Source organism: Seriola dumerili, unplaced genomic scaffold (assembly GCF_002260705.1).
Source record: "Seriola dumerili isolate Sdu_G_001 unplaced genomic scaffold, Sdu_1.0 BDQW01000362.1, whole genome shotgun sequence".
Lineage (NCBI taxonomy): Eukaryota > Metazoa > Chordata > Actinopteri > Carangiformes > Carangidae > Seriola > Seriola dumerili.
In genome coordinates this window covers 1,192,891-1,219,885 of record NW_019174617.1, presented here as the reverse complement: position 1 = coordinate 1,219,885, position 26,995 = coordinate 1,192,891, and the positions used below count along the sequence as shown (strand labels likewise).

The window sequence follows — 26,995 nt, the reverse complement described above, 5'->3', positions numbered from 1 at the left end:
TGGAGTTTCATATTTTAAGAGCTAAAGATGTTCATATATTTGGAAAAGCAGTGGTAACTCATTACATAAACAAACCAACAAGATTAAAGGAATCCAAAAGCGCTTCTACAGAACACACATCTATAAACAACCACCGGTTTCCCCCACGAGGTTTGATCAAAAACACACAAACGAACGGCAATTAACAGAGTAAGCACAAAGTCTTGTTGCATTACTCTAAAAGGGAGCCTGAAACTGTCGGCTTGTGTGAGGGCTGCGATGTGTTACGTGCCATCTCACCTCCTCTCTCTAACTAAAGCAGGCAGCCTGGCGAGGCCTTAATTACCTCGGATGGTTACAGTAGGTAAAGTGCATTCGGACTAACAAGACAAAGGCAGAATCAAAGCTAGCACAACTGCATAATGCATAGAGTTGCAGTATCACAAATACGTTGCCAATTAGCACACCTTTTTTTTTTTTTCATTTTCAAGGAATGACATACCTTCTGCCCTCCACCATCAGCAAGACTTGGATCTTGTCCTCGCCCTCGGTATGTGTGGAGACAGCTGAGGGAAAAGGGCAAGGGGCTTTAGTAAATGCAGGCTCCGAAACATTGGTGTACATTCAAAAGAGCAACACGTTCTGCACTAATGCACTGTAATGTGTAGGGAAGAGTTTAGGTTTGACATTTGCAGTTGTTCAATCTCTGTCAAAAGCATGGACACTTAGACGCTTTCGCCATGAAACCTGGAAGTTGACGCATTCATTACCTGTCACTGAAAGGTCTCCCTTCTCCTAAGTATTCATTTATGTTTTAGGGCAATCATGGCAAATAATACATTGCACAATATGTCTAGACATAGCTGACTATTTTTTCTCAAATGTGCAGACATACAACAGAAAGAAAAGTGAGCGACCAGTACAGGAGTGGAAAATGCCAAATGCATCCAATTCAAGTTAATAGCGTTTTCTTGTTGTAATGGGAAACACGAATTCACTTTTTGTGTCAGTGACTTACTAAAGGTAGTTTAAACAAGAGACGGAAGCAGGGCATAAACACTAGTGCCATTAGTCATTAAGCTTTACATAAAGTTGTTTTAAATACCATTACCAAATAAGACTGCACCAAGGGGAGTATTTAACACAGTGTAAAAAAAAAAAGAAAAAGAAATCTATTCAGTCAATCTTTTAAAACTGAAGTAACAGTGCAAGGATACAGAAAAACTGGGCTATGGGACTCGAAAGCTCAGCCATAATCTCTTCTGTGGGTTCAAACAGCTGCTTGGATCATGGCAACAAACACACACGCACGCACACACACACACACACACACACACACACACACACACACACATACAGAAGAAAAAAGTACAAAAAGAGATATGAGGCTCTGCAGTTGAGTCACAAATCTCCTTGAAACGACATCTGGCACTTTCATCATACTCAAGTTCCCACTGGTTGTGCTCAAATAATGGATGTAAAACCTCAATAAACAGTTGATTTCTAAAGATTGTTATCTCACTAAACAACTACGTGAACAGAACGTAATTGTCAAGTAATGCATGATTTTGTCGGAGTGGTTCGACATTTTTGGAAATAAGTTTATTTGCTTTCTTGCCACGAGTGAGGTGAGAAGTTTAGACTCGAGGCCAGCTGTCTCCGCCCAGTTTACTGTCTTTATGCTAAGCTAAGCTAACCGGGCCAATGGCGGTGGCTTCATATTTACGCCGCGTCCTGTGATTTTCGCCCTCCACTTTTAAAAAACATTTAGCATTCGAATGACAGAAAAACAAAACTTTTCAATTTCTTCTACCAATCACCACAATCTCTGCAACCGCTTCTTTAGTAAACACATGTATCGATAATCTCCACTGACAGAAAAATTTATTTGATTGTTGTCTCAAAAGAGGACACAAGGACTGGTAAAAAGAAAAAACATTACGTAATAGTGTTATTTTGGCCTTCAAATCATTTTTATAGGCCTTTGTATGTTGAGCTAAACAGCAAAAACAATTAATTCCCAGAAGTCTGACTTAACAAACAATTTGCTTTTCATTTTCGCTGGCAGATTTTCAAGGGCACAGTATTTCATACTGATATAAACAACAAGAGAAGAAAGCAGAGAACTTCAGAGATTGATATTGACATGAGAGAGGTTTATTAACAGTGTTATCAGGTAAATGCAAAACACTTGTCATTGTTGTTTGAACAAACACACAGCAATCCTCTTTTATCCATCTTACAGCTCAGTGGGAATTTTTTTATTACTTAATATGTTTGTGTGATAAGGAACTAAGTCTGCAGCCTTGTTCTCTCCATAATTTGCACTGGCTGTCCTGTAAGACGTTTTCATTATGTTTTTCCCTTCTGAAAATCAAGGGGATTCAGGTTGCTGGTGCATATTTTTCAGTGCAAGCGTTAAAGTTTTGATTTTTAGTTTTTTTGGACGGGTATTACCTCTGCAGACCTGGGTTCAGTTACCACCTTTGGTCTCCAATAAACCGTGATCATGGGTGGGAAGCAGTTGAGGGATCCAATGTTTTTTGTTTTTGTTTTTGGTGTGATGGCATCTTTTTGTGATTGGGAAGGGGGATGTAAAGATGCTGTGGCACTGTATAAAAACGAATGCTCAACCAATACTGAATCTTTGAGGCCAATACTGATATTTAAAATAAACCGGCTGATCTTTTTTTAACATAAATGTAAGTATAAGCATTTATTGATAGGGGTCTCTTACATTTTGTTATTTAAAAATCATAACTGACGTACAGTATATGATGGACATGACATTTTACTATATTTTTTTTTATTGCTGGACAATAATGAAAATTAACTTTCAAATGTCTGTCCATTTCTTGGTACTTATCAGCTGACATATACAGTATACTGATACAGATGTATCTGTTATAAACCCATGTCAGCCAGCTGCTTTATGCAAACTCTTATATACCATATAGAGTATACTACTCCATATGCACTATAACGTTCTACAGTGTCGCTGTCCTGTGAAAACCATGGATCTCTAGAATGTAAGCTTTTCATGTGCTAAGAAAAACAATCGCTTTTTCATCTTTCAGCTAATCCACTGGTTTTACAATGGTTTATTTAGTTTACAGCCCACATAGGAACACTTAATCCCTCATTTTATCTGGAAAAATTCAAAATCACAGAAATTCGGAAATACATGCTTCTCACTGTTGTCTCCCAGGGGAACAGCTAAAAAAACTGAGGCTACTTGAAAGGAGATGAACACTCAGCAGGGTTATTGTTTGCAAAATGCAAATGCATATAGGATACTATTTGAAGTGAAAGTTCAGCTGTTTGAATGTCAGTCATAACATATCTTAGCAACAGTGGATTGGTTTGATTAACTTTAATGGACTCAGAGTGAGTATTGTGCCGCTGTAGGCTATCGCAAAAAGTGGGAAAATGTTCATCAGAGCAGGACTGGTCTTCTTGCCCGTTCTGAACATGTTAGCTGTGATATCTGAGCTAATAATCATAAAAAGAATTTTTTACTTTAAAAATGAACCTCAGTGTGGACACAGTGAAATTTGACTGCTAAATATGCTGGACTTCAGTCTTGTGCTGATGCCTATCTTAATTTTCAGATGATTGAGCAGAGCAATGGGATTAACATTTTTTTTTTATCTATTTAGCCACTGCCTTAAGAGAAATCCACTGAGAAAATTGCACTAAATGAGATCAAAGTTAATGTGCTTATCTTGTTTGAAAACCTTTCATTTCAGAAAGTTCTGGGTGGGAAGGCTGATTTGTGCACTGTGACAGGTTAATGATTATCCAACTGTATCTGTCATTTTCCACTCATTTTACTTTGGTTCTAGTTATTTGTGCGGGAGACATCTTGACACACGACATCACAAAAAGATCAATCCTCTCTCAAGTACACAGCTAAGCCCCCGGGAAGCCATTCTGAGAGGTAGTGCACTCTCATTCTTTGGAGATAGGATTCCTTTTTTTTTGGTTTGTTTTTTATTCATTTATTTATTTATATAGCACTTTCCAAAAACAAAGGTACAAAGTGCTTCGTAGTGCAGAGAGATTAATATGGAACAATTGACACAGATCAATAACACATTTTGAACAATTAGCTTAAGGCAGTAAAAATTGCGTTAATCATAGGGTTGACACAAACAGAGAATAAATGACAGACATGGCAATTAAGGATAAAATGAATAAAAGCCAAAGATTAGAGCTTCCACTTTACCTCCAGTAAGAAAACCCTTTGGCGGGATTTGAGAAAAGATTTTAAAATGATCACAACTCTTGCAGCCTGAGGCCAAAAAAAGCAGGAACAGACTGCATCACACTTACAATGAACTCCTGATGCAGTATGAAGTGCTGCATGTAGGAAACGTGTAGTGATTTTAATTGAAAAGTATATTCATTTAATCCCTCGGTGCTACACAGGGCCCACCTTTCATGTGGTGGTGTCACTGTTAGAGAAAATAACAGTTAATCCCGTGTCACAGACTGCGATTCCTAAAGGAATCCTTTCAGTGCTCCAGAACCTACCATCCCCCGACAAAACACAGTCCCTTCTGGCGCTAACGGCTCCCTGGCTGTGACAAATACGGTTTGAGAAAGCCGGGAATAAAAATGAGCACCGCTGCAGTTCTTTATCCTGCCCGAGGTGAGTAGATGGGGCAGCACATTGCGCAATTTGATCCGCGTGGAGCTGTAAATAGATTAAAAAGATCCAATGATTCTCCCTCCTTCTGTTCGCACTTTTCACTGGCGCAATCGATTGAAATGTTACCAAAATCTTTATTATCTGTCAAAGTATGTGTGAACTTTTGAGCCTTCCATCCCTTCTGGCAGCTTCCCCCGACTAACTGTCCTTTAAATAACTCCCATTTGTCAGCCATGTGAAGATACTTACATAAATTCATGTTAGTGGGCAGTGGAAAACGGTGCAACCACGACACCTGCGCACTGTGAATATTCAATACGCTATGCTGAAAGCAACGTAGATCACATTACTCTCTCTGAAGATCATGTTTTCACACCAGATTTTGTGAGAGCAGCAAAGTGAAATCTGAATCCTATTTTGACTGATGCATTACGTAATATTGACCACTGCTGACTTCATGTGAATAGATCCTCTCACACACAGGCCTGCGGCACCTTTTCAATCTCCTCCAAGCCCTCTGCAAGCGTGATGTTTATAATGGAAGACTAAGCCAGCCAATTAGCCATCCAACAGAAATGTGTAATGGTGTGAGAAGCTGAGATGTCTTCAGACACCAGCCGCTTGCGTGCATCCTCCGACATCATTAAGCAGTTACAAATGCAAGTAGCAGCAAAGTGTTATGGATTGGTGGCTTTTTTGGAAATTGCAGAGTATAGGAAAATAATGGGAGTGAATTTTAAAAAGCCAGAAATTACAGCAAGTTGAGTGCCACCGATACTATCAACCATAAACAGATATGGTCACTTTGTGCTGGAGGATTTTATAAGTCTGATTTATTGCCAATTAAAAGCTTAGCTGAGGCTATTGAAGGAAGGACAGCTTGCTCATGTAAACTGTGGCAATTTGGGACAGAGCAAAAGTAAAAGTGTATTAACCAAAAATTCATTAAATGGAGTGTAAAATTTTTCTTTTACGCATACATAATAGAAAAGGTCAGTATCTGAAGTAAAAAAAAAAAAACTCATCTCAATGGATCTGACACGAAGAATAGATTTTTGCTCACAGAGGCAAAGGCACTCTCTTGTATCTAACATTTTTTTCTGAGCATTACATTTGAAAAAAAATGGGGATCATGCTACATATATTCAAGGACGAGGCATTTATGGCTTCACAACAGCAAATGCTCTCATTGAGTGTTGCATTATAGGGGTTTTTGGTTTTGGGAGTTTTGCTTTTTGAGTTTCTTTGTGTCAAAAACACGACTTTGATAGTGAAGTGTTTATGTTTAAAGGTTTGTCTTATGTCTGGACCAATACAGTTGAACATTAGCTTAACAACCGAGACTACAAATACTTGCTACGGCGCTGAGTTCTCATCACGAAGAGATAGTGAGAAACAGAGAAATAATCATGCAAATAAGCAACATTCTTACTGAGCTCCTGTAGTTGTTTGAGTTGAAGGACTTCCTGCTCGCCCTCCTCTTCTCCTGAGCCGAAGTGCAGAGCAGAGCCTTCCAGCATAAACCAGCCCAACCTCCAGTGGTACAGGTCATGCCCCTCTTTGTAGTGCAGTCTGCCAATCAGCTCACTGTCTTTCTGCACCAGTCCCTCGACTTTGGACGGGACGAAGCACTGCAAGTCGGACACAGACGGTACACAGAACGGAGCGAGAACAGGCTTAGGAATTAACAACTTTCACAATTAACTGTGTGAAACTTTTCACTGCGTCACCTCAGGACAACACAAAAACACGACAGGTGCAGCTTTTATTCTTGAAGGGATAAACCTTTGCACGGGTTCTGGTCCTTGGCTGAATTTTATTTTGCAAGTACAGATCCATCTCTCCTGCTCGGCTCTGTCTGGCCATTGTGCTGTGATTCAAAATGAAATATGGAGGTGTAGAAGGGCCGATGGTACAGAAGGAGAGACATATGGACTGATGCAGCTATACCTCCCACTATCTATGACTGTGTTGCCTGGGATTAAAGAGATAAAAAAAAAAGGGAGTTGTGGACATATTTATGTAGGGTGTTATTACAAGATCCTGTCAGCATGTGGGGGAAGAGATAGCAAGACCACTTGTCTTATAGAAAAAAAGCACAGGCAGAAAGGGACTCGCTGAGGACAATGTGTGCATGTGTGTGTGTTGCAAAGTAACTCAGCGAATAAAAAAGTGTGAGGTGGATGTGCTGTAGCTCTGCAACATGTTCACACAGTTTCTTCTTTGTAACTTTAAGTGAAAAAGAAATTTATAAAAAGAAACAATGGTAATAAGTGTGCTTGTGTGTGCTTGTGCGTGCGTGCGCGCCATATGCACAACGTGCTACCTTTGTCAGTGCCTGGATCCAGTCATGCTGCGTTTCCTGTGTTTCAGCTCCGACAACCAGCGCTCGCTCGGTCCGCAGGTACAGCTCCACGGTAAACACAGCCCTGCCACAGACGCACAGCTCACTATTAGATATCTGGAATGGAAAATGTCCTCACACCCACAAGCAGGAAGCAGGCAAAGAAACATCCAAAACTATGTAGGCTACATGTGCACACACAGAATGAAATAAGGGAGTTTATACTTCAATATGCCAGAGCAAGCCTAGTTTTGCTGGACTGAGAATCGAAAATAATAATAATAATAATTATATAATATTATATAATAATTTGTAACCATGAATATATTAACTATATATAGGATTATTTATTTATTTTATTTAACTTTTATTATTCCAGTCTAGTTTCACTAAGCAATGATCACACTTGCATGATTACATGCATTTACACATTTACACCTTCCCAGTACATTCACAGTCTAATCATTTGGCAGCTCAGCTCATCTGAAGCCGCTGGAATCACAGTTGTGGCACTGACGGAGGGGCAAGTTCTTCTCTCTCACTTTTCCCACCAAGTTTTATCCCGTTATGTTACAGCTTTTCTTTCTGTGCGTTGGGACATTAGCAAAACGTGTCCAAGCGTCTCAGTAGGTCATGACAGAGAGCGAGCATGCTGGGGAAACTAGCTCACCTAAATATACTGCAGCTGTTTTAACATTATCAATTACACCTGTGCCTTTCCTGCCGTGGCAGGCCGAAACGTCTGCTGTGAAATGGAGATCAGCTGCGCGTAGTCACGTGGTTTCAAAGGGATTAAACCAAATAACGAAGATTTGTTGGCGAGCCTTGTCTATATGCTGACCTTTAAGAGTTAAGGCTGGATTATCATGTCATATGTTTTATATATGTCATGGTTTATTCACTAAGTCTGTTGCCATTTCACTTTGTTGCATTTTGCTTTTATCAATACACCAACTTTTCCACCTCAGCCAAGTGTAAAAAACTAAAAAACTACACTCAGGGTTTTTTTTTTTAATTTTTTTTAATTTATTTATTTTTTATGCACAACTTGACAATGTGCATTAAAACCGATGGCTGGAAACTCACCTATGGAGAGGGCGGAGAGGCGATACAGTTTAAATATTGTGCACAATTTCAGACTCAGTCTCACAGAGAAGACAGTGTCACACTTGGTTCACATTAAAAGTGCCACTAATAGTTGTGTAACAACTAAAAGACAGAGCTAAAGAGAGAAGTGCAAAGTGGGTGTGTATGTCTGATTGTCAGTTTCAGAAAGTTACAGACATCACTAATCTGACATGGTGTAGTATGAGTCTGTTTTAAATAATACTATTTTAATACACGCTGTGGCTAAGGTGCAGTCAGTTCAGCCACAACAGGCATCTCATGGATAAAAACAAATTTTAATGGTTTTCCAGATAACAATGACTTTCTGATAAATTTTGCATGAATTTCAACTCAAAACCTCACAGCTGATTTTATTTATCCTCACACTTTCATATAGAGCTCCCCAAAGGTAAGAGACATTATTTTTCATTATCAAGTCTGCACAGAAAAGAACATCTGTCTAGACTTCAGGATATCCATATATAGTTTGAAGTTTGTTTTTTTGAAAACTTTTTCCATAAGCAAAGACTTCAGATGTTAAATAAAGCGACAAAGTCAAGCTTCTTTTTCTTTTTTTTTTCTGGAATCATTAGTATAAAGTAGATTTTCCAATGTTTTGTAAAGACAGTAACTTTGTTTATCAATACACAGTGTCTTTGCTCATGTTATAATGTAATGTCGTTCACATATACAGACTTTGCCTTAAAAGTGTCATGCATGCAAATTTCAACAACGTGTATGAGTCAGTCAGTGAGGGACAGTCTCCCTGCTGGGTTTCTATTTGAACAGAAAATTGTATGCGTGCACGGTATGAGGCTATACACACACCAAACGCATAATCCTTCAAAAAGAAAAGGATCACGCATTCACTCCCACACTCATTCGTCTGCACACACAAGACACACATTTGCAGGCAAAACCCTTGCTGTCGGAAGCAAAAAGGCAGCTATTAATCTTTGTTGGTCTTTCTCCTCCTGTCATCTCTGCCTCCGCCCTCTCTCTGTGTCTCTCTCTCTCTCTCTCTCTCTCTCTCTCTCTCTCAGTGAAGGCACAGAGGTCAGAGTATCACTATCTTAATGGTACGAACACAGTGCCAAGCTGTAGCTACGTTTCCATTGGTACGCTGCAGCGACGGAGGCTCTAAATGCTACAGCGATGGGTGTTTAAGGTGGCGTGTCACGAGGGGTCACGGCAGCGCTGAGTCGCTCTCTTCTCACGCGTGTCAGGGGAACAGGCGAGACACGGGTGTTTGTGTGCCCTCACGTGACCCCGCCTCCCTCCTCCTCCCCGCCGGCAGGTGTGCAGGCGCTTGTTAGAAGGGGTCCCGGAGGGAGAGAGCGAGGGAGGCTGTGGCGGAAGGGTAAGGCAATGTGCTGGTATCATAAAGAAAGGACAGGAGGAGAAGACAGAGGGAAAGAGAGGATGAACGCTGCATTATGACTGATCAGTGATCAGGTTTCTCCCCTACCTGCTCCTGTAATTCTGAACCAAACTGGTATATTTTAGTTGTCTTAGTGATGAATATGATGCTAGTGCTTTGTTTTTTTGGGTCAGAGCACTCGTGCTCATGCTGCAGTGAGATAACAGGCTCTGGAGTGAGGAAGCACATCGGCTTTTCTTGTGTGAGTATGTGTTGAATTCCAAGTCTAGATAACTTTATTAATCCCAGAAGAGAAAACTTTTTTTTTTTTTAAACAGAACATGGATAAAATTTAATACATTTTTCATGGTCATCCTGTCCAAAGTATGAATGTTTGACAGAAAACCAGTGGGGATGATATGCTTGAGAAATACATAATATGAATTTTTTCAATACTTCTCGGCAGTATATATGGCAATAAATCTTAATGATACCATTCATTAAAACAGTGATACCTAGACCTGGATAAGCAGCAGAAAGAGGGATTTTATCTATAAGCTATTGAGCTTTTGATAAAAATCAAAACTTGCCCTTTATGAGACGATGAGTTTCCTTGCTACTGTAGGTCGCAGTCGAGACAGTGTTTGCTACAGGTGTGATGGTGCTGACTGAAACGCCACAATATAGGATTAAACCCACCGTTGCAACAATCACATTTTCAGTTTATAGGTGTGTAATGTCCCTGGACAGACCACAATCAGACAGAAAAACATTTCATAATTAAGATAAGGCAGGTACGAGAACACATTTAAGACTTTTGTAAATGAGATCAAAAACTTTTAAAACATTTACAGGCCTTTGTGCAGGAAACTGAATTTGGTATAGATGAGAATACTTTCTTACTGCTGTGTTGCGGTTCTGGAAATCTGTATTTTTACTTTTGCAACACTCTATTATCACTAACTTACTTTACATTATTGGAGTTATTGGGGAAAAAAAGAACCAAACAACCAGTACAAGTCATTTGCAACAAAACAAAACCAGTCTTTCCCATGTACTCTCTGTAACTCACACCTACATTGTTGGCATGTGCAAAACACAGCGTCAGGGGATTTGATATTGGCTGGGAGATAGGCAAAGAGGTTCATCATTATTATTATAATGTGCTTATCTCAGTGTGCTGGAAAAACACTTTTTGTTGTCGACTAAAATTTAACAGAGCTTACAGACACTCTTCCTTGTGCAGGAGTCTTTTCCATGAGATTCACCTGTGGTTTCAACATGCACAGAGTTACCTATAGTGTTTCTGCAACCTTTTATTTTCTCCGTAGGGCTTTTGTGTGCTCAGAGAAAAGTCTTAATTCCCAAGCCCTTATATATTTATCTATATACATAACCTGTCTCAGTGGCAAAGCTGGCAGCTAAAAAGTCTTTAAAAACGCCGATATTTTCGTTAGTGTGTGTGAGAGAAGGAGACGGTGAGAAAGGGAGCGAAACGGTGCAAAAAGCAGCCAAAAAACGACAAAAAAAGGAAAAACAGGAAAAGAGCAGACAGGTTTGTTACCAAGGGTTTTTTTTGTTGAATTTGAAGGTCAGAATCGACTGAGAAATATTCTTGTCGAAACAGGAAAATGAGTCAAAAAAAAAAAAAAAGTCCCTGGAAAACCTCAACTTATCACCAGCCAACATACTGGCTTCGCATTAATTCCTTAGGAGAGGGTTTGTAATATTCATACAACTTTAGCAAACGTATGTGTCGGGGCAACGCTATAATTCACGGTGTCCTCTGCCACTGTGAAATTACCCAAATGCTGTGTTTAATGGAAACGACACCTACGGCCTCCTGTAGAGCGCCGATAGGTTGCTGGTGGGAGTGTGTCATCTGCATACGTTAATATTCATGAGCAGCAGACAGTCAAAAGGTGAGGCGTCCCCGCTCTTTTGGCGGCGCAGGCACGCTGGGAACGCGGGAGTGAGAGGGAGAGAGGCAGAGTTTAATCCAGCGAAACGCGCTGGCATTATGAGTGTTAGCGACAGAGAAGTAATAGCCACTCTGGAGGTGATGCCGTGACCTGTAACTGGGATGTATGCGCTAAGCTAAAAATGGTACGTGTCACTGTCGGTTTGTAGAGATAGAGCATGCACAATATTATCACCATAACCTGTTGCGACTGTGTATGTGTCCACTTCATTATAAAGGTCATAGTTTTATCTGGCCAGATGTGTTCCTAATAGCTGTATAAATAACATTTACAAATAAAAGCATTGTTCCCTCTTCATAACATCTGCTACTGTCATTAAGGACCTGGCTTCTGCTTTAATCATAAGCCATTATCAGACTCTTCGCCGAGGGACTGGCGCGCACACACAGGAACACACATACAGGACAGATCCAGTAGGAGCGGGTAAACAGGAAAGGATTGAGACGTCTGCTTCTTCTTTGTGTGTTTGTAACGCTTCCAGAAGAAATAAAGAAAAGTTTGTCGCCGGAACAACTTTTTAACTGAATCATAGTCTGAGAGAAGAAGTGAGGGAAGCGGTGCAGTAGGTGGAAAGGTACAGTGAATGGAGGGAGGGCAGTTAAAGACGCAACATTCGCCCGCATCTCCGCCTAAGTAAACAGGAAATATAGCACTCATAAAGCCTTGATAGGTTCTGTTAAAGTGAATAATGCCCAAGTTAAGACTATGCTAATGAGACATATGACAAGGAGGAGAAAAAATGCAGAGGCCTGGGTTTACATGTGTGTGTTTATGTCCTTAAACCAGGCCCTGTAATATATGAATTACATGTGCAGTACATTGTAATTTAGCCAAATAAAAGAAAATAAATCATTTTAAAAGGGGTTTTGGGTGTGTACGACATGTGTGTCCTTAAAGCAGGTTGAGCAATCACATAAATTATGATTTAGTGGAGAAGATGCAAATTAAGCATTTCAAATGTGTGTATGTGTGTGGGTGTGTGTGTATGAGAGCAGATTTTAATGGTGAGTGTAAATGAGTGCCCCATAACCTGGCTGAACAGCTGTAAAGTTTGATTTATGTGTAAATTACCATTTAATACAGTGGATTTAGATTAATATTAAATGTTAGATATTAATATTCATGCTCTAACAGCCATGGTAAGTCTGATTTTGGTGATTTAACTTCAATTTTGAAATTCTATCTTAAACCATTTGATACTTCAAAGTTTAGGAGAAGAAAATAAGTATACATAAAGCTACAAAAACTTTTTCTAACCTTGCTGCGAAAGTTTATGGTATATATATGGTATATGGTAGATAGCATGTAAGTGTGTTCATACAATACGTGTTTGTTCATACCCAGCTCCAGTCATTGTCTCCGTGTTGCTGATGGCCAGGCTAACCACCGCGGTGACATCCACCCTGCCGATGGCCGACGGGCTTCTCTCGTTCTCATAGTAACTCAGGAAGCCACCCTCCAGCGTGCACCAACGACGTGTCATGTCTGAAATACACACATAATCAGCCATATTTCCCATTAGAAATATACTTACATACATACATACGTACATACATTCATACAAGGACAAAGACAGACCAGAAATACTTATTTCAAGTTTTACTTGGATGAACTACTTGGATAAACTTATTGGTTATTGGTAGATGACGGGAGGGAAAGTCAGACACTTTATATGCCCATCCATCCACCTCAGTCATTCAACAAATTTTTGTGGTGGCGTTCAAGGGTCATGCAAGTTTTTGCTTAGCTACTGAACTGACTCACAGCTCGTTTTAAGTTGACTGAGTAAAGTCTCGACACAAGATTTAGCATATTAATTAAGAGGTGCTGGTGGGTGGATGTTGGTACCTTTGGACAGAGCCAAAATTGCTGTTTCCTATTCCTTTAACATTGTCATTAAGCACATGTTGGCAAGCTGATGATAGGATTTAGCTTTAAGTACAGCCTCACACAAACACCAGAGAGCCTGACTCATTCTTGTTCTTTTGTAATGCAACCAGCGAAATGTTATGCTGTGTCATGATGATATGCTGAGTGACAGCAGCTTAAAAACAGAGAAGAATAATAAAGACAGAAAATTGACAGCAATATCTATCTAAAGTTGGCTAACATTAGCCACCAAAGGCTACTAGTCATACCAGTAAGGCTGTAGCAGCAAAAACCCACAGTGTATTATTGAAATGAGCAAAAGTGTGTTTTACTGCTCTTAACTTTTCTTTTTTTTTTTTTTAAGAGGAGGAGGAGTGTGTTATTTCCTCTTTCAAAAATTACATAACACTACTTTAAGTGCCACATGGTTAGGATTCAATACCAAGATAGACAGTCTCTGTTAAATGTCATTTCGTGTGTACATTTTGAAACTTCATCTGATGAAGCACCCTCCAACATGTCTGGTGCCATTATTGGATTACTACTGTAGAATCATACATTTGCATACTGATAAAATTGAACAAACTGGCTATTGTTTGTGGAGTCAGAAAAAGAAATTAATTAGTGCCTGCAATGTTAGTGATTGGTCTGTGAACAATTAGCACCACTCCAACCCCATTTAACACAGCTAATGACTCTCTACAAGCTAAGGCAGCACTACCAAGAAATCGTTTAAAAGTTCGGAGACAAAACGCTGTGCATACAGTTTTCACACATGGATGGATGTATGAAGACGCTGCATTGTCAGAAGCCTCAACCTTTCTTCTTCTTTAGGGTACACTTGACTCAAAAACCAAGTCTTTTATATGTATATCCAAACCAGGTGGATGTAAGGCTACCACCGAGCTAACATCTCTCCGCAATCAACATCCAAGATACAACGCCAAAAGGAAAAACATCCGCACAATCAGATGACCATGCCTCATCTCTCTGTCCATTTGAGAACAACTGAGTCAAGCAAACGGCATGTGCAGGCAGACACAGAGAATTAAAAGAGTTAAGAGACTCCAAGTACTGAGCAGATTTCAATCAACAAACATGATCTCAGTGGAAAAGCTGGAAAACACACAACATTGTCTTTCATGACTGTCTGACTGTGCAATTTACATAGCCAATGAGCATGAAGTTCATGAAAACATACCTAATTTTGGATTTTCAAAGTCACCGTGCCATCTGCTTTTTTGTTCCGCAACAAACACTCACACGCATACACAGACACACACACTCAGACACACACTCACACAAACAGCACCCCCACCCTCCCCCCACCCCCTGTCGCTTGCGACTCCAAAGTTTCCACTGTATTCATCTCATGAATATGCTAATTGTGCATTCCTCTGCCAACTGTGTGATGTTTCTGAAGGAACAGATATAGTTCCAATAAAAAAAGGAAGTGTCTACAACTGGCTGTTAAAAGAAAAAAAGATGTGATAAGCATAGGAAAGGAGGATGTCAGTTTCACTCTATTCACCCTTGAGCTGCCTGTCTGTATGGCTCTTTCTGACTTTTTCTTTGTCTTTATCGTCTGGAGAAAAAAAAACAAAAAAAAAAAACAATTTGGACATGATTCTGCAAACAGCTTTAAAACTGCAAAATGACTAATATCTAGTAGCTTACTGTGGCATTTAAAAAAATAATATTCTTTTGACCCCACTTCCCTTCAAGAAAAGAATTATTCCAGCAGCTGAAGAATCATCATCTCTATCTGAAATGAACCATGCATGTAGCAGGTTTGTATGTGTGCATGTTTGCGTCTGTGTGTGTGTGTGTGTGTGTGTGTGTGTGTGTGTGTGTATGGGAGAGGGAGAGAGACTGACTCTGGTATTTAAAGTCATTACCAATCCAATCTATCTGACAGGACACTGTTGTCTAGGTGACAGAAAAGATCGTAATGCACTTCGCTTCCGTTGCAAATGTGTCCCTGGATTGCTAAGGTTTTGCACAAAATGTCATGTCCATCATTTCCCACCGGAGGATAGTTAAGTTTTTGTTTTCTCCCATATTTTCCAGTAATTTTGCCTTCCTCCCCAAGGTCCGACCTCCAGTAGGGTAATATCTGAACAGTGTCATTTGCACTGACATCTGAAACGCTCACACAATCATCTTCTTAAGAGGCACACTTAATTTCCGCACTGAAGTCAATTGCTATCATAAGCTGCTAGAAAGCTGTAATGCCACTGATTATCAAGACGTTTTGCTTTATGGTTCCTGTGGACGCAGAGGTTATTAGGGAGTTCAGCTTATGTATGAACTGATGTAATGGCAAATAAAAACAGTATTGTCTGGGGCAATGGATCCCAATCAGAGTCTGCAAGATAAACGAAAAAATAAATAAATAAAATAAAACATAATCTCCCACGCATACCTGTGTTGTTTTATATGTGGTCCTTTAATCTTTGCTTTTTTTAAGCCGACCTAAAGGCATCACTCTACAGAGGGAAATCGGTCCAGAAGGAAATATCTCTATCGTTTGGATTGTGAGGAAATTTTACAGACATTCATGCCCCCCCCCCAGAGGAAAAAGCCTACTGACTTTTCCCCTACCACCACCATGAGGTCGACACTTTTGGTTTCAAGTGAAATGTCTTGACAGTTATTGGATGTATTGCTTTTCATGTTCCCCAGGGGATGACTCCTAATGACTCTGACCACAGCGAAATATCTCGACAACCATTGGATGGATCGCTATTGAATTTGGCAAGGACATTCATAGTGTTTGTGAACTTTCGTGATCCCCTGACTTTTCATCTTCCGGCACCATCATCAAGACAAAATTTCGATTGGTCAAATACTTTCATCTATTTTTCTAACAGTTTGGTTTTTCTTTACAAAGAGCATTACAACCTCAGAGAGCCTCCTGAGCCTGGCTGCAGTTATTTTCTTTTCTTTTCAGGCAAAAATGTCAAACATCCTGTAGTACCAGCTTCTCCAATTTGAGGAGTTGCTGCATTTTCTGTATATATGTGATCATAAAATGAAAATGGTCGTATTTTCAACTGTTGGTCGGACAAAACAAGGACTTCTTAGGAAAAAAAACAGTTGAAGTTAATTAAAGACCTTACACAAAGTTTAGTTTTCTTAGGAATTACTGGATAATTTCTGACTTCTTTAAGCTTTTGAAAATGAAAAAAGGAGGAAAATATCTTTTCTGGTTGACGAGGAGTCCCACGTCCTGTAGTTTTCCGGGTTCTTGAGCCATAAATGTTGGGAACCATTTAGAGCAGGTTTTTATAGGAATTTTAATGAACTACTGAATAACTGTATCTCTTTTTTCTATATCTAAAAATTATCAACATATCAAAGATTATAAAAAAAAGACAGGGGTCACAGGAGACTTTCATTTTGAGTGGTCACTAGTCAAAACAGTTGGGAAGTGCTGGTCAAGGGCATGTAGAGTCCCAAAGAGTGTAGACCTCGAAATATGTATATGAGAGGACTCATATGTCCTAATACATCAAAAATATTAATAGATCTCATTTTGATGTCGGGATATGTGGCATCAGGATCATGTCTCCTTGAACGAACAGCATCTGACAGAATCTTTCATCTACACTACAGAAAAGGGGAAAAAAATTTTTTAATTTGCTCTCACCTCCAAGGACAAAGACCCAAAAAATCCCTCTGTGAATCCAGGAAGCAAATTGCTGCGGGATCCTGGGTCCAGACAGCATGGACACATGAATGGGCTCACTACTCGGCCAACCAGTTTCTGAAAAATTATCCTAATAAAGGCCAGCACACCCACAGGTACAGATGTCCACATAAGGCCTTAGCATGCCAAGGAAAAGGAAGGTTGAGAAGGAGAGGGGATTTAACAGGGGCCAAAAGGTGAGCAAATGTTTGACAAATGTAATTTCAGATACAGTTATCTCCTTTGGGTTTGAATTGTGAATGAATATGAGGGATTTGGTAGATTAAGGAGAGAAGCCAGAGACAGAAGAAGACAGAAGAAGCGACGCTGAGGGGAATTAGACATTTTTCATGGAGGCCTCTAAGGAGAAGAATATCTCAGACCCTTCAAAAAGCTGTATGACCATAGATAGAACCAGGAGCATTGGTGTGGCTGCCATTTCAGTATCAAAAGGACTATGGTGTAAATGTAGAATTGCTGCATTGAGTTTTACTGATGATTGTAACTATTATCCAGTTTTGTTGGAATCTGTGGCGCAAGTTGCTTCCGAAAACAGCAGTGAATGTCTCTGGATCCCTTCAAGACATTCCACCAGGAAACTGGCTTTATCAAAAACGTGCACATCACCGCACCACAAGCATCCTCCTTCCTTCTTTGTTTGTGGTTAAATATTTCCTTACTGGGTGGGATACCACTTGCTTCTACACAAGCACCAGTGCAATGGGGGGAACAATAGTGCTTGATTTACAATCAAGCAGCTGCGTCCATTGCCAGCTGTTCCACACACACACAGTATCGGCCCCGTGGCCCAGCCGTTCTCCACGGGGGTCCACAACCAGCCGCCAGAGACAACGCTAGCGGAAGCCAACCGTGGTACATGCCTCCACCAGCTAAATTGGGCCAATTAGCTTGTACGCCAAGAGTGCTCCCTGCTTAGCATTTTCCAGAGGAAAAGAGGCCTACAAATCTACAATGTGGAATCTATGTCTCTCTTTGTCTGCTTTTTTTTTTCTCATTCCCTCTCTCATTTCAGCAATTTGTACAATAAGCTAAATGCTCTAAGTATGCGAGATGAACAGGTTGATTAGACTAATCAAGTCATCAATGAGGCAATTAAACTGTCTTATTGTTCATCCACTGAATGGACAAAGTTATAGAAACATATTTACTCAAAAGTTTTGACTCTGCTAACAGCGCTCTTCCCAGATTTACCCAACGTCCCTCTAAACTCTTTATCGACATGGCACAGACACCCATTTCAGTATGCATCGAAACAGCAGGCTGTGGATCTTTCCACTGAATCACCCTCTTCCCTCGCTCACTCTCCCACCTCTCCCCCTTTCCGCCAATCTTCCGCCTATCTCGCCATCAGACTAAAATATCTGTGATGAAGACATCTGCTGGACAGCTTGTCAGGGGGGCTGAAAATGGAAATCGAGAAACTGAAGGGATCTGAACGATCTGTCTGTGCCAGAATTACAGCCCACTTCATTACAGGGAGAAATGGACAGATATGGCATACGATAAAGAAAAAAAAAAACACTATCTACCATGTATTTTTGGCTTTAGCAACAGAGCTGCTCACGCGTTTAGACAAGCAAAGGCGCAGTAATATGAACAAAGACATTCTGAAAAGCATATTAGATTAAGACAAATTGATTAAATAGGCTTTTGTGTACTTCTCATGAAATATAAAACAGAACAGCATAAATGTCACTACTTAGAAAGTCCAATCATTTTACATTCTTTGAGAACTAATTCTCACTATAAACCATAAAGAAGATTTGGTTTATTAACAAAAACTTGACTCCAGCTTTGTAGCTGCAAAGTAATTGAATTGTTCATGTGGGCTCAGATTTGTGTCCTCAATAAAACTGTTAACATAATTCTACTTCTCTCTCTCTCTCTCTCTCTCTCTCTCTCTCTCTCTCTCTCTCTCTCTCCCTCTCTCTCTCTCCCTCTCCCTCTCTCTCCCTCCCTCTCCTCTAGACAACCCCTCCTCCCTCTTCTCCCTCAGCAGCAGTTGTGAGTTACTGTTGCAGGCAAAAAACAGAGTGCCGCTGATGAGGAAAAGACAAAACTAATCAGAAATTAGGGGTGCCATTTCCCTGCTGCCACTCACCATTCCAGACGGGAGCTGCCTACTGTCTCTCTTTTCCTCCCAAAGTCTCTCACAGAAACAACACGGAAACGCACAAAGCAAGTACACACTCTTTAATGTGAGTGTAGCATGAGTCACTACCCTGCCCATTTGTGTGTTGGGAGGGGGGGGCTGGGGGCTTCATTAACGTTGGAATCAATTGTGTAAACCGGATATAGAGCGGAGAACAGAAATACAACAGAACAGCAAATAAAGTGGAGAATAAACCAGTTCAACCTTGATTTAAGCAGAAATAAAACAGCGAGGAATATTGTTTTCCTAAGCCTACTGTAATCTATATTCCCAGCAGCATCTAGAATGAGCACATTCTTGCTAAATGCTATTTTGTTTCATTATAGCGGACCAACACGATGATCCCCCGTGCCACCTCTGTCAAGGCCATTACCAAAATTGCTTGCCAAATTAATTTATGTCATACTCTGAATTTAGTTCCCATCAGTGGAAATACAAAAGCCTATTGGAGTTGTCTCCAGTTAAAAAAAAAAAAAAGCGAAGTTTAAGACGCTGTGCCAGAGTGCTTTTATTAAGCCCTGAGCACAACCTATGAATTATTAAGAACTTGGGTGTATCTATAGACCATCAAACCATTAGCCTGGGAGCGAAAGGCATCCTGGAGTACATTCAAAAATACCTCATCCCTTCGTGCTCACAAAGTCCTGACAGCGCTTCTTCGTGATTGAAGAAGTTGGAACACATTGAGTTTTAAACCCAACCCCTCTGAATTTTTCAACAGCTGCAGCTGCAGTTAAAGCACCATTAAAGCACAAAAGCCAAACTCGCACCGCTCTCCATAATAGATGAAATAACAAGGTATTTATTGGCCGAAATATTACCAGCACTTATCTGAGGGAAGACAACTCTGGAATGGTGTGGTGTCTGTAATGGTACAAAATGTACAACAGTGACTAAAATGGACCCTGGCAAAATGGACACCTGTAGTGTTAGTCCAGGAACTCACTGTACTGTAGGAGGAACAGTACAACAAACCATGCATTGTCATAATGACTGGCTTTTATAAGAACAGCAGTAGTGCTGTTTTTCTGCAATTACTGCAACATGAGGAATCACACTTTAAAGATAAATGCTTATTTAAAGCTGCTCCAATTTCTTTTATATTAACAATGGTTCAAATGACTATGTGTAATGTAAAAGGTGAATCCATAGAGAATTCTCTCCCGAATCTCTACGGAGCGTTTTAGCATCTTTCAGCTCATTATTTTGGTTTTACTGTTGTGGTTCATTCTACTACTACTACTCTCATCAACATCGTTTCCAGATGCAGGCAGCTGTTTCCAGCAAAAAAAGCAGAGAAACGCATTGCCTACTGCTTGTCCAGCACTAAACAGCAAACAAATTTAGTAGGAAGTTTAGCATTTAGCAGTAAGTCAACTACTAGGTGATGATGTGTTTGTTTTGTGTTTACAGTTTATTCCTGCTACCCCCGGTTGGCCAAAAGATAATGAATGCAGCTTTAAAAACAAGTCAGACGGGGCAAGAAACACAAACGTAAGCCGAGGTTTATGGAAGAAACAACAAAGGTGAACAGTGCAATTTGTGAGGGATTTATTAGCTGCATTTCAGATACACTAACTTTTAGGTTTACCTCCACATTGAGTTGTTGGTTCAGATAAATGGTCTTATTTTAAACACGATTGATCGTCTTACCGCTGGACCCATCAGACTTCATTGTAGTCACCATGTTCCCCAGAACTCAGCAATTACTTTGGTGAGTAGAAAAAATGATTAAAAATAGACATTATGACTAGAAACTATGAAATTAAGACCCAAGTTGAAAGATATTAGAATTATCCTTTAACTAATGAAATTAAAATTGATTCCATTTGTACAGATAATGAGAATTTCAACAGAAATTCATATAAATCTTCCCCAATCTCCTTTAAGGGGCAATTTCCCAGACCTCAGTCCTGTTCATTAGCAAGCATGTACAACCACCAATGAGAGCAGAGCATGTGTGGGGTGATGGAAATGGAGATGGATGTCTTGCCCAAGATTCAGCTCATTCAAGTGGCAGGTAGCTACAAGCTGTCACCCCCACACGCACACCTCCCATTCCTCCTCCATTCCTCCCCATCCTCCAGCCCACTCCTCCACCTTCCCAATAACCCCATTCCCCAGGGGAAGCATCCAAAGCCGACTCCATCTCCTAATTACCCATGGGCCCCTGAAACGCTCCAGCTGTTTGGAGAAGTGGGACCATTGCGGAGCAGGAGGTGCAGCAGCAGCAGCAGCAGCAGCAGCTGAGGAGTCTGAGTGTGAAATAGAGCCTGATTAAAAGTTTTAAAGTGCCTTGGAAGACAAAAGAAGGGGAAGAAGAAGTTTTGGTGGAAGCTTCTCTCAGGTAGATTGAGAGAAGACTTGTACCAAAAATTTTAATATCTATCTTTATTTTTTTTATCCTGGCCCTAATCTACCCTGTTCTTCCGGAGAGCATTCACTGCTGGGTCATCTACGAGCATACTTCTGTCTGACAAGTATTCCCAGAGGACCGATGCAGAGCGAATTTGAAAGACAGATTCATTGATCGTTTTGACTGGACTGTTTGGTGTACGGATTAAATGATTGGCAGTTTGACAACTGACAAACTGACACTGATTGATCGATCAGCGCTTAACTGGAGTAGACCTCTGACAAACATGCAGTTTAAATTGCTTACAAATGGATTGATGGATTGATTGGCCTTGCCGTGGATTTTGCAAAACGGCATTTAAACTCACCATCTCTTCTGCGGCGCTCCAACGTCGACTTGGCAGGGCCAGAGGAGATGTAGAGGAAGCCATCCATGAAGAGGGAAGTGTCAGACAGCGAGGGATTCTCCGACCACTGCTCGAGTCTGGGGAAATCTACAAAGGGGGGTAGAGACACAGTAGATGAGCAAGGGAATGGTTTTCCCCAAAGAATGCAATGGCAGTGGTGCACCATCCTGATCCTTCACTTGCACTTGTGTAATCAGTTCACCTCCACCTCCATACTATTACTTTTAAATATGATTTTTACTGTCCTTGATCCCCAGTGAATACTGGTATACTGCTCTCCAATAGCAACCATGTATCACTGTATTTTGTGATAAAGACAATTTCAGATAAACTGAAAGATTAATTGCTCCTTTATAAGTTGAGTCTTTCACTGCCAAAATTTATATTCAGGTTCCAGTTTATTAGGAAAATCTAGCTAAAGCTAATGCAGTCTAAAACAACAGTCCCACACTAAATTCTGCTTCATGAAGGAAAATAATGATATAATCCCTTTTTGTTGAAACCCCATTTATATCAATGAGGGCAGACTCAACAACAGAAACACCTCAATACAGTTCAACAGCACCACAAACTACATCCTCCAAAATGATCACAATGTTGAATCGACACCACTTTAAAAAAAAAAAAACGGTTCAATTTTGCCAGACACAGAATTTTGCCTGTATTACTGCAGCAACTGCATATACAGCATTATCCAGATATTATCTGTCATATTGTGCAGCTTCCATCGCAATCATCGCTGATATCCTATATTATAAAAAAAATAGTTTTGGATTTGGAATGTAGGAACGTTCCCAGATTAAGATAGCACTAATCCCAGATGTGATTCTACTGTATCTTTTTCTCCCCAACCATATTCACGTTAAAAAAAAAAAACAAAACCTGACGACAGAGATCGTCCTTCAACCCGAAAACATGGATTCATGGCCCAGCGTTAGCGTGCTGCTACACTGCTGAAGTGTCCGTAAACAAGACGCTGAATCCCCATCAACATCACGATTGCCGTTCTTCAACCTGCACTCTAACCTCCATGTGGAGAGTATTTCCCAGCGGGCATCAACTAAGAGGCACATTATTATCCACTTTTGTCCACGAGGAGCATAAAACATGATTATACAAACCGCTGTTTATTTAGTCATGACTTTGTCACATGGTCATTCTCTTGCAAAGTCAAAGATAAGGTGTAATGAGAGCATTACAATGCACCAAGTAACCTTCGTGTACTGTATCTGTTCAAAATGAGCTTTACACTCTGTCCTCTCTTCATCATTGTCCATTTAAATGAGAAGCTTTCCTCGCTCATTTTCCCCCTTTTTCCTCTAAACTCCCTCTACTCATCCTTTCTTGCTAGTTTTAAGAGATCCCCACATTCAACCTTATCGTTCTCAAATTCAATTAGCCCCAATTCTGGGGTTCAATTTTCTGCCAGAGCCTTGGCAATATCTTGGAGATTTTATCTTCACTACCTCTGGCTCTCTCATCAAGCAAGGTAAAGTAACTTTAATTGAAACCACTTTTAATTGAAGCGACATTTCCACCCTTTACTGACACCACCAACGCCACATCTCAAGGCCACATGTCAATCCACACAGAGAAAAACAAGATGCTGTGTGTTGTGATGCTGTACAGGTAATTTGTTTTGTGAAATACATGTTGATCTCAATGACACTCCTAGATTAAATAACAAAATGAAAATGGACCTCCAACATAGTGATCATAAATGAGGACTGTAAGGGATAACAAGATGAAAAACCACCTAACAATAGCATCATCATCACTAGGTAAATTAGCAGCAACAATAACAACAACAATAACAACAATAACAACATCATTATGTCTGGCATGATACAGGCATTTTTATGCACTGTAGCTATTTCTTTAAAATGCAATATATTTTTAATGTAATGCCAAGGATGCTGAGCCAATGAGGAGCAAGGTGAGATAAAGCCTGAGTGACGCTAGGTAGCAACATCTGTAATCTAGCTGTGAATCTAACATGGAGAATGTGCCTGCCAATAGCTGCATCATAAATACAAGGAATCTGACATACAATTTAATCAGCAAACTGCAGGGAGGCGAGTCTAACACACACATACACACACACACACACACACACACACACACACACACAAAATTGTCCAACCACTCAGGTTGAGAGAATGTAAATAAGCCAGTGGCATGATGCTGTATCAGTTGAAACAAGGCTCTCTCCGTGAGCCTTGTTACAACAGTCCCTCTGGGCCCCTAAAGCTGGACTCTGTTAAGATGGGACTGTGATGTCTGTGGGGGCGGCAGTTGAGAAGTCTGGCCTGTGCTGATTGGCTCAGTCCCCAGTGAAGGGAGGTGACATGACAGAGTGCTCAATTAGCCATCTGGTCGCCCACGGCAACGGTCACAAAGTGGTGCCCGACAAGCAGTGGACAGTGGGGTAATCAGAGGCACTCGCTCACACGCACACGCACGCACGCGGAAATACAGCCACACATAGTAAATGATAACACAAAGGACTAACATATGCAAGGCGAGCAAAGATAACATGTACAAGGCAGTTAAAGATAAAAGAGGCCAGAAGGCTAAATTTCTAAGTGTAAAAACACACAATCGTTCACATGATTACGGAAATGAAACCAATTTATTTACTGAGATATGTAGCCAGAGGGCACAAATACACACAGCCACTTTTTAGCCAATAACACTTCAAAGTAATTCTTCAAAATTAAAGCCATCCACATATATAGACACTCCATCAGGGAGAAACCTTTAATTTTCTCAAACTCTCAGCAGCAGCTTGTGACCTCCTGACCCTGTAACAATCCTGTGTACAGCCCTGTGTGTTGGTTAAAAAAAACAAACAGCTTCAACAAGCACAGAAAAAAAAACAAAAAAAAAACGACAGAGCCGTGCGACGTTGCTAACAACAGGGTGGAATGGAGACCCAAGATGAAACAGGCCCCTCTGATTTAGTGTTTGTGTATACGTGTGTGTGCTGGTGCTCATCTTTTTATTATCCACACAGAAAGCCTGCCAGATAAATTTTTAATGTGCCGCGAGATTCAGAGATTCCAGGCGTCAGGGATGCTGGGGTGGCAGGAATAAAACTTTTTCTTTGCCTCCAAATCCATGGTGTGTCATTTAAGAAGAAGCAGGATGATGTCGGCAGTATGAGGCATTGCTGTTTAGCTTGGTTTTACAGTACAACGACCCCCTGGGTGGAGCCAAGAGCCGCCATAAAACGCAATTTACATGTTTATATGCTCTGTTTACAGTTTAGGTATTAGCTGACACTTTTATCCAGAGATTTACAGTGGAATAGCTGGCAGGGATTCAGTATCTTGCTTAAAGACAAACAAGTTGTTTTGGACAGAAATCAAACTTGCAACCTTGAAACCACTATTTGTAGAATTTTTATGAGTTTGACATCTTACAAATAATTCTGAAAGCACAAGATATTTTTATAGTGAGACACCCAGAGATGATGGCACCCAACTCTACAGCGCTGTGTGGCTTTTTAGCGTTGTTCAGCTTGTTGTTTTGTTTGTCAGGTCTGCAACTTTACTGTTTTGGTTCAGCCTTACCGCTCTCGTTAGCATCATTTCCAGAGGAGCTGCTTTTAGCTTAAAAGGTTTCACTGTATGCTACCTGCCCAGCACCCAACAGTAAACAAAAGTTAGCAGCTATTTAATGAACACAGTGGAGCATTTATCAGTTAAAAGACCCATATATTTCCTTCAGGGGTTGGTGGACCGAAGCAGGGCTAGAAGGACACTGAATATCGGACTTAGATTTGTGAGGTGGACACAAACACTGCTCCACATGAAAGCTAACGTTGCTACATTTCTGCTGGATGTGTCAATAAACAACTGTTAACTAACACATTCATCTTAACAACTTTGTCACTGTTTTGTTTACAGCTGACATGGTTCTGCACCAAACTGCCATTGCGACTGACTTACGATATTTGACATTGGTCAGAGAATACATTGTTGAAAATAACATTTTTGTAAATTTTAATATAAGCCACTGTTGAGGGTCAAAATGGAAAAAAGACCTAAGACATAAACCAAATGCAGTAGCATAAAATTATCTACCAGATTAAAAATAATATATGTCAACATATTAGATTTTAAATACATGATACAAACGACACGTGATACAGCCAAGTTTCTCTTTATAAATGTTTACAACATAAAGACCTCAATCCATGCCCCAAAACATCGTCTACTACAGAGTTGATGCTTCAGTGCTTTTTTTCCCAGATTTGCTTCGCCAGCCTCTTTGGGAGTGATGTAAATCTGTGTGCCGGTTGGACAATAAATGCAACTAATACATCCAAACAAATGTGGGGCAGTAAATTGGAAAGGAGGCCAAGTGGAAGGTGGAGCTCTCTCGCTAATGTTGTGCAATACTTGCAAGATCCAATTACAAACTTGTCTTTCCAGTTGGACAGCGACCAGTGGCGCAATCAAACAGAGTGACAAGTCCAAGGACGTAGACTTCTTTGGGGTGTTACTTAACTATGCTTGTTTGCCAAACTGTTCTGTTGTACCATCCAATTAAACCACAGACCTGAATGTTGTAGCAGCACTATCAAAACGATCAGTGTTTCTTTGTCCATCAGCTGATGCTTTTATCAAGAATGATTTCCAAATTAGTGCAGAGGCTTTACGGAGCCACTAATTACTGTTCGCGCAGTTTCAAACCCACAAAATTCCAGTTATAGATTTGTTTCCTTCACCACTGGCGCTCTAAATTAACGTTCAAAAAGCAATATCAACAAATATCAAAGTACAGTATCCACAGTATTTGGTGTCAGGTATTATATCCATCACCATCTTTACGCTGCCAAGTGACAGGACAGACACTGGTGCCAGCACGGTTAGACACGATCTGTGCCAAAACAGATTATCCTAAAAAAAATGACATTGACAGTGTATGCTTATTTTGCCCTTTTTAATTCTTTTAGTTCCAGTTTTAAAATTTTGGCTTAAACTGTAGAAAAATGTTTCTTTTGATGTTGTCTATTTGCCACAAGTTGTCACCAATGGAAAATAATTTAAAATTTTCTGTCATCTCC

At 40.3% G+C, this 26,995-nt stretch overlaps 1 protein-coding gene across 1 annotated transcript in view; it reads right to left on the bottom strand.

Moving 5' to 3' along the window:
• Positions 1–26,995, bottom strand: part of arap2 (ArfGAP with RhoGAP domain, ankyrin repeat and PH domain 2) — a 112,299-nt gene that overhangs the window by 23,122 nt on the left and 62,182 nt on the right. Inside the window, exons 15-19 of the mRNA XM_022760736.1 lie at positions 21,883–22,008; positions 12,767–12,911; positions 6,960–7,062; positions 6,066–6,264; positions 482–545 (exon numbers count right to left, since the gene is read on the bottom strand). Coding sequence (XP_022616457.1) covers positions 482–545; positions 6,066–6,264; positions 6,960–7,062; positions 12,767–12,911; positions 21,883–22,008 — 637 coding nt within the window. The remainder of the gene's footprint in view (positions 1–481; positions 546–6,065; positions 6,265–6,959; positions 7,063–12,766; positions 12,912–21,882; positions 22,009–26,995) is intronic.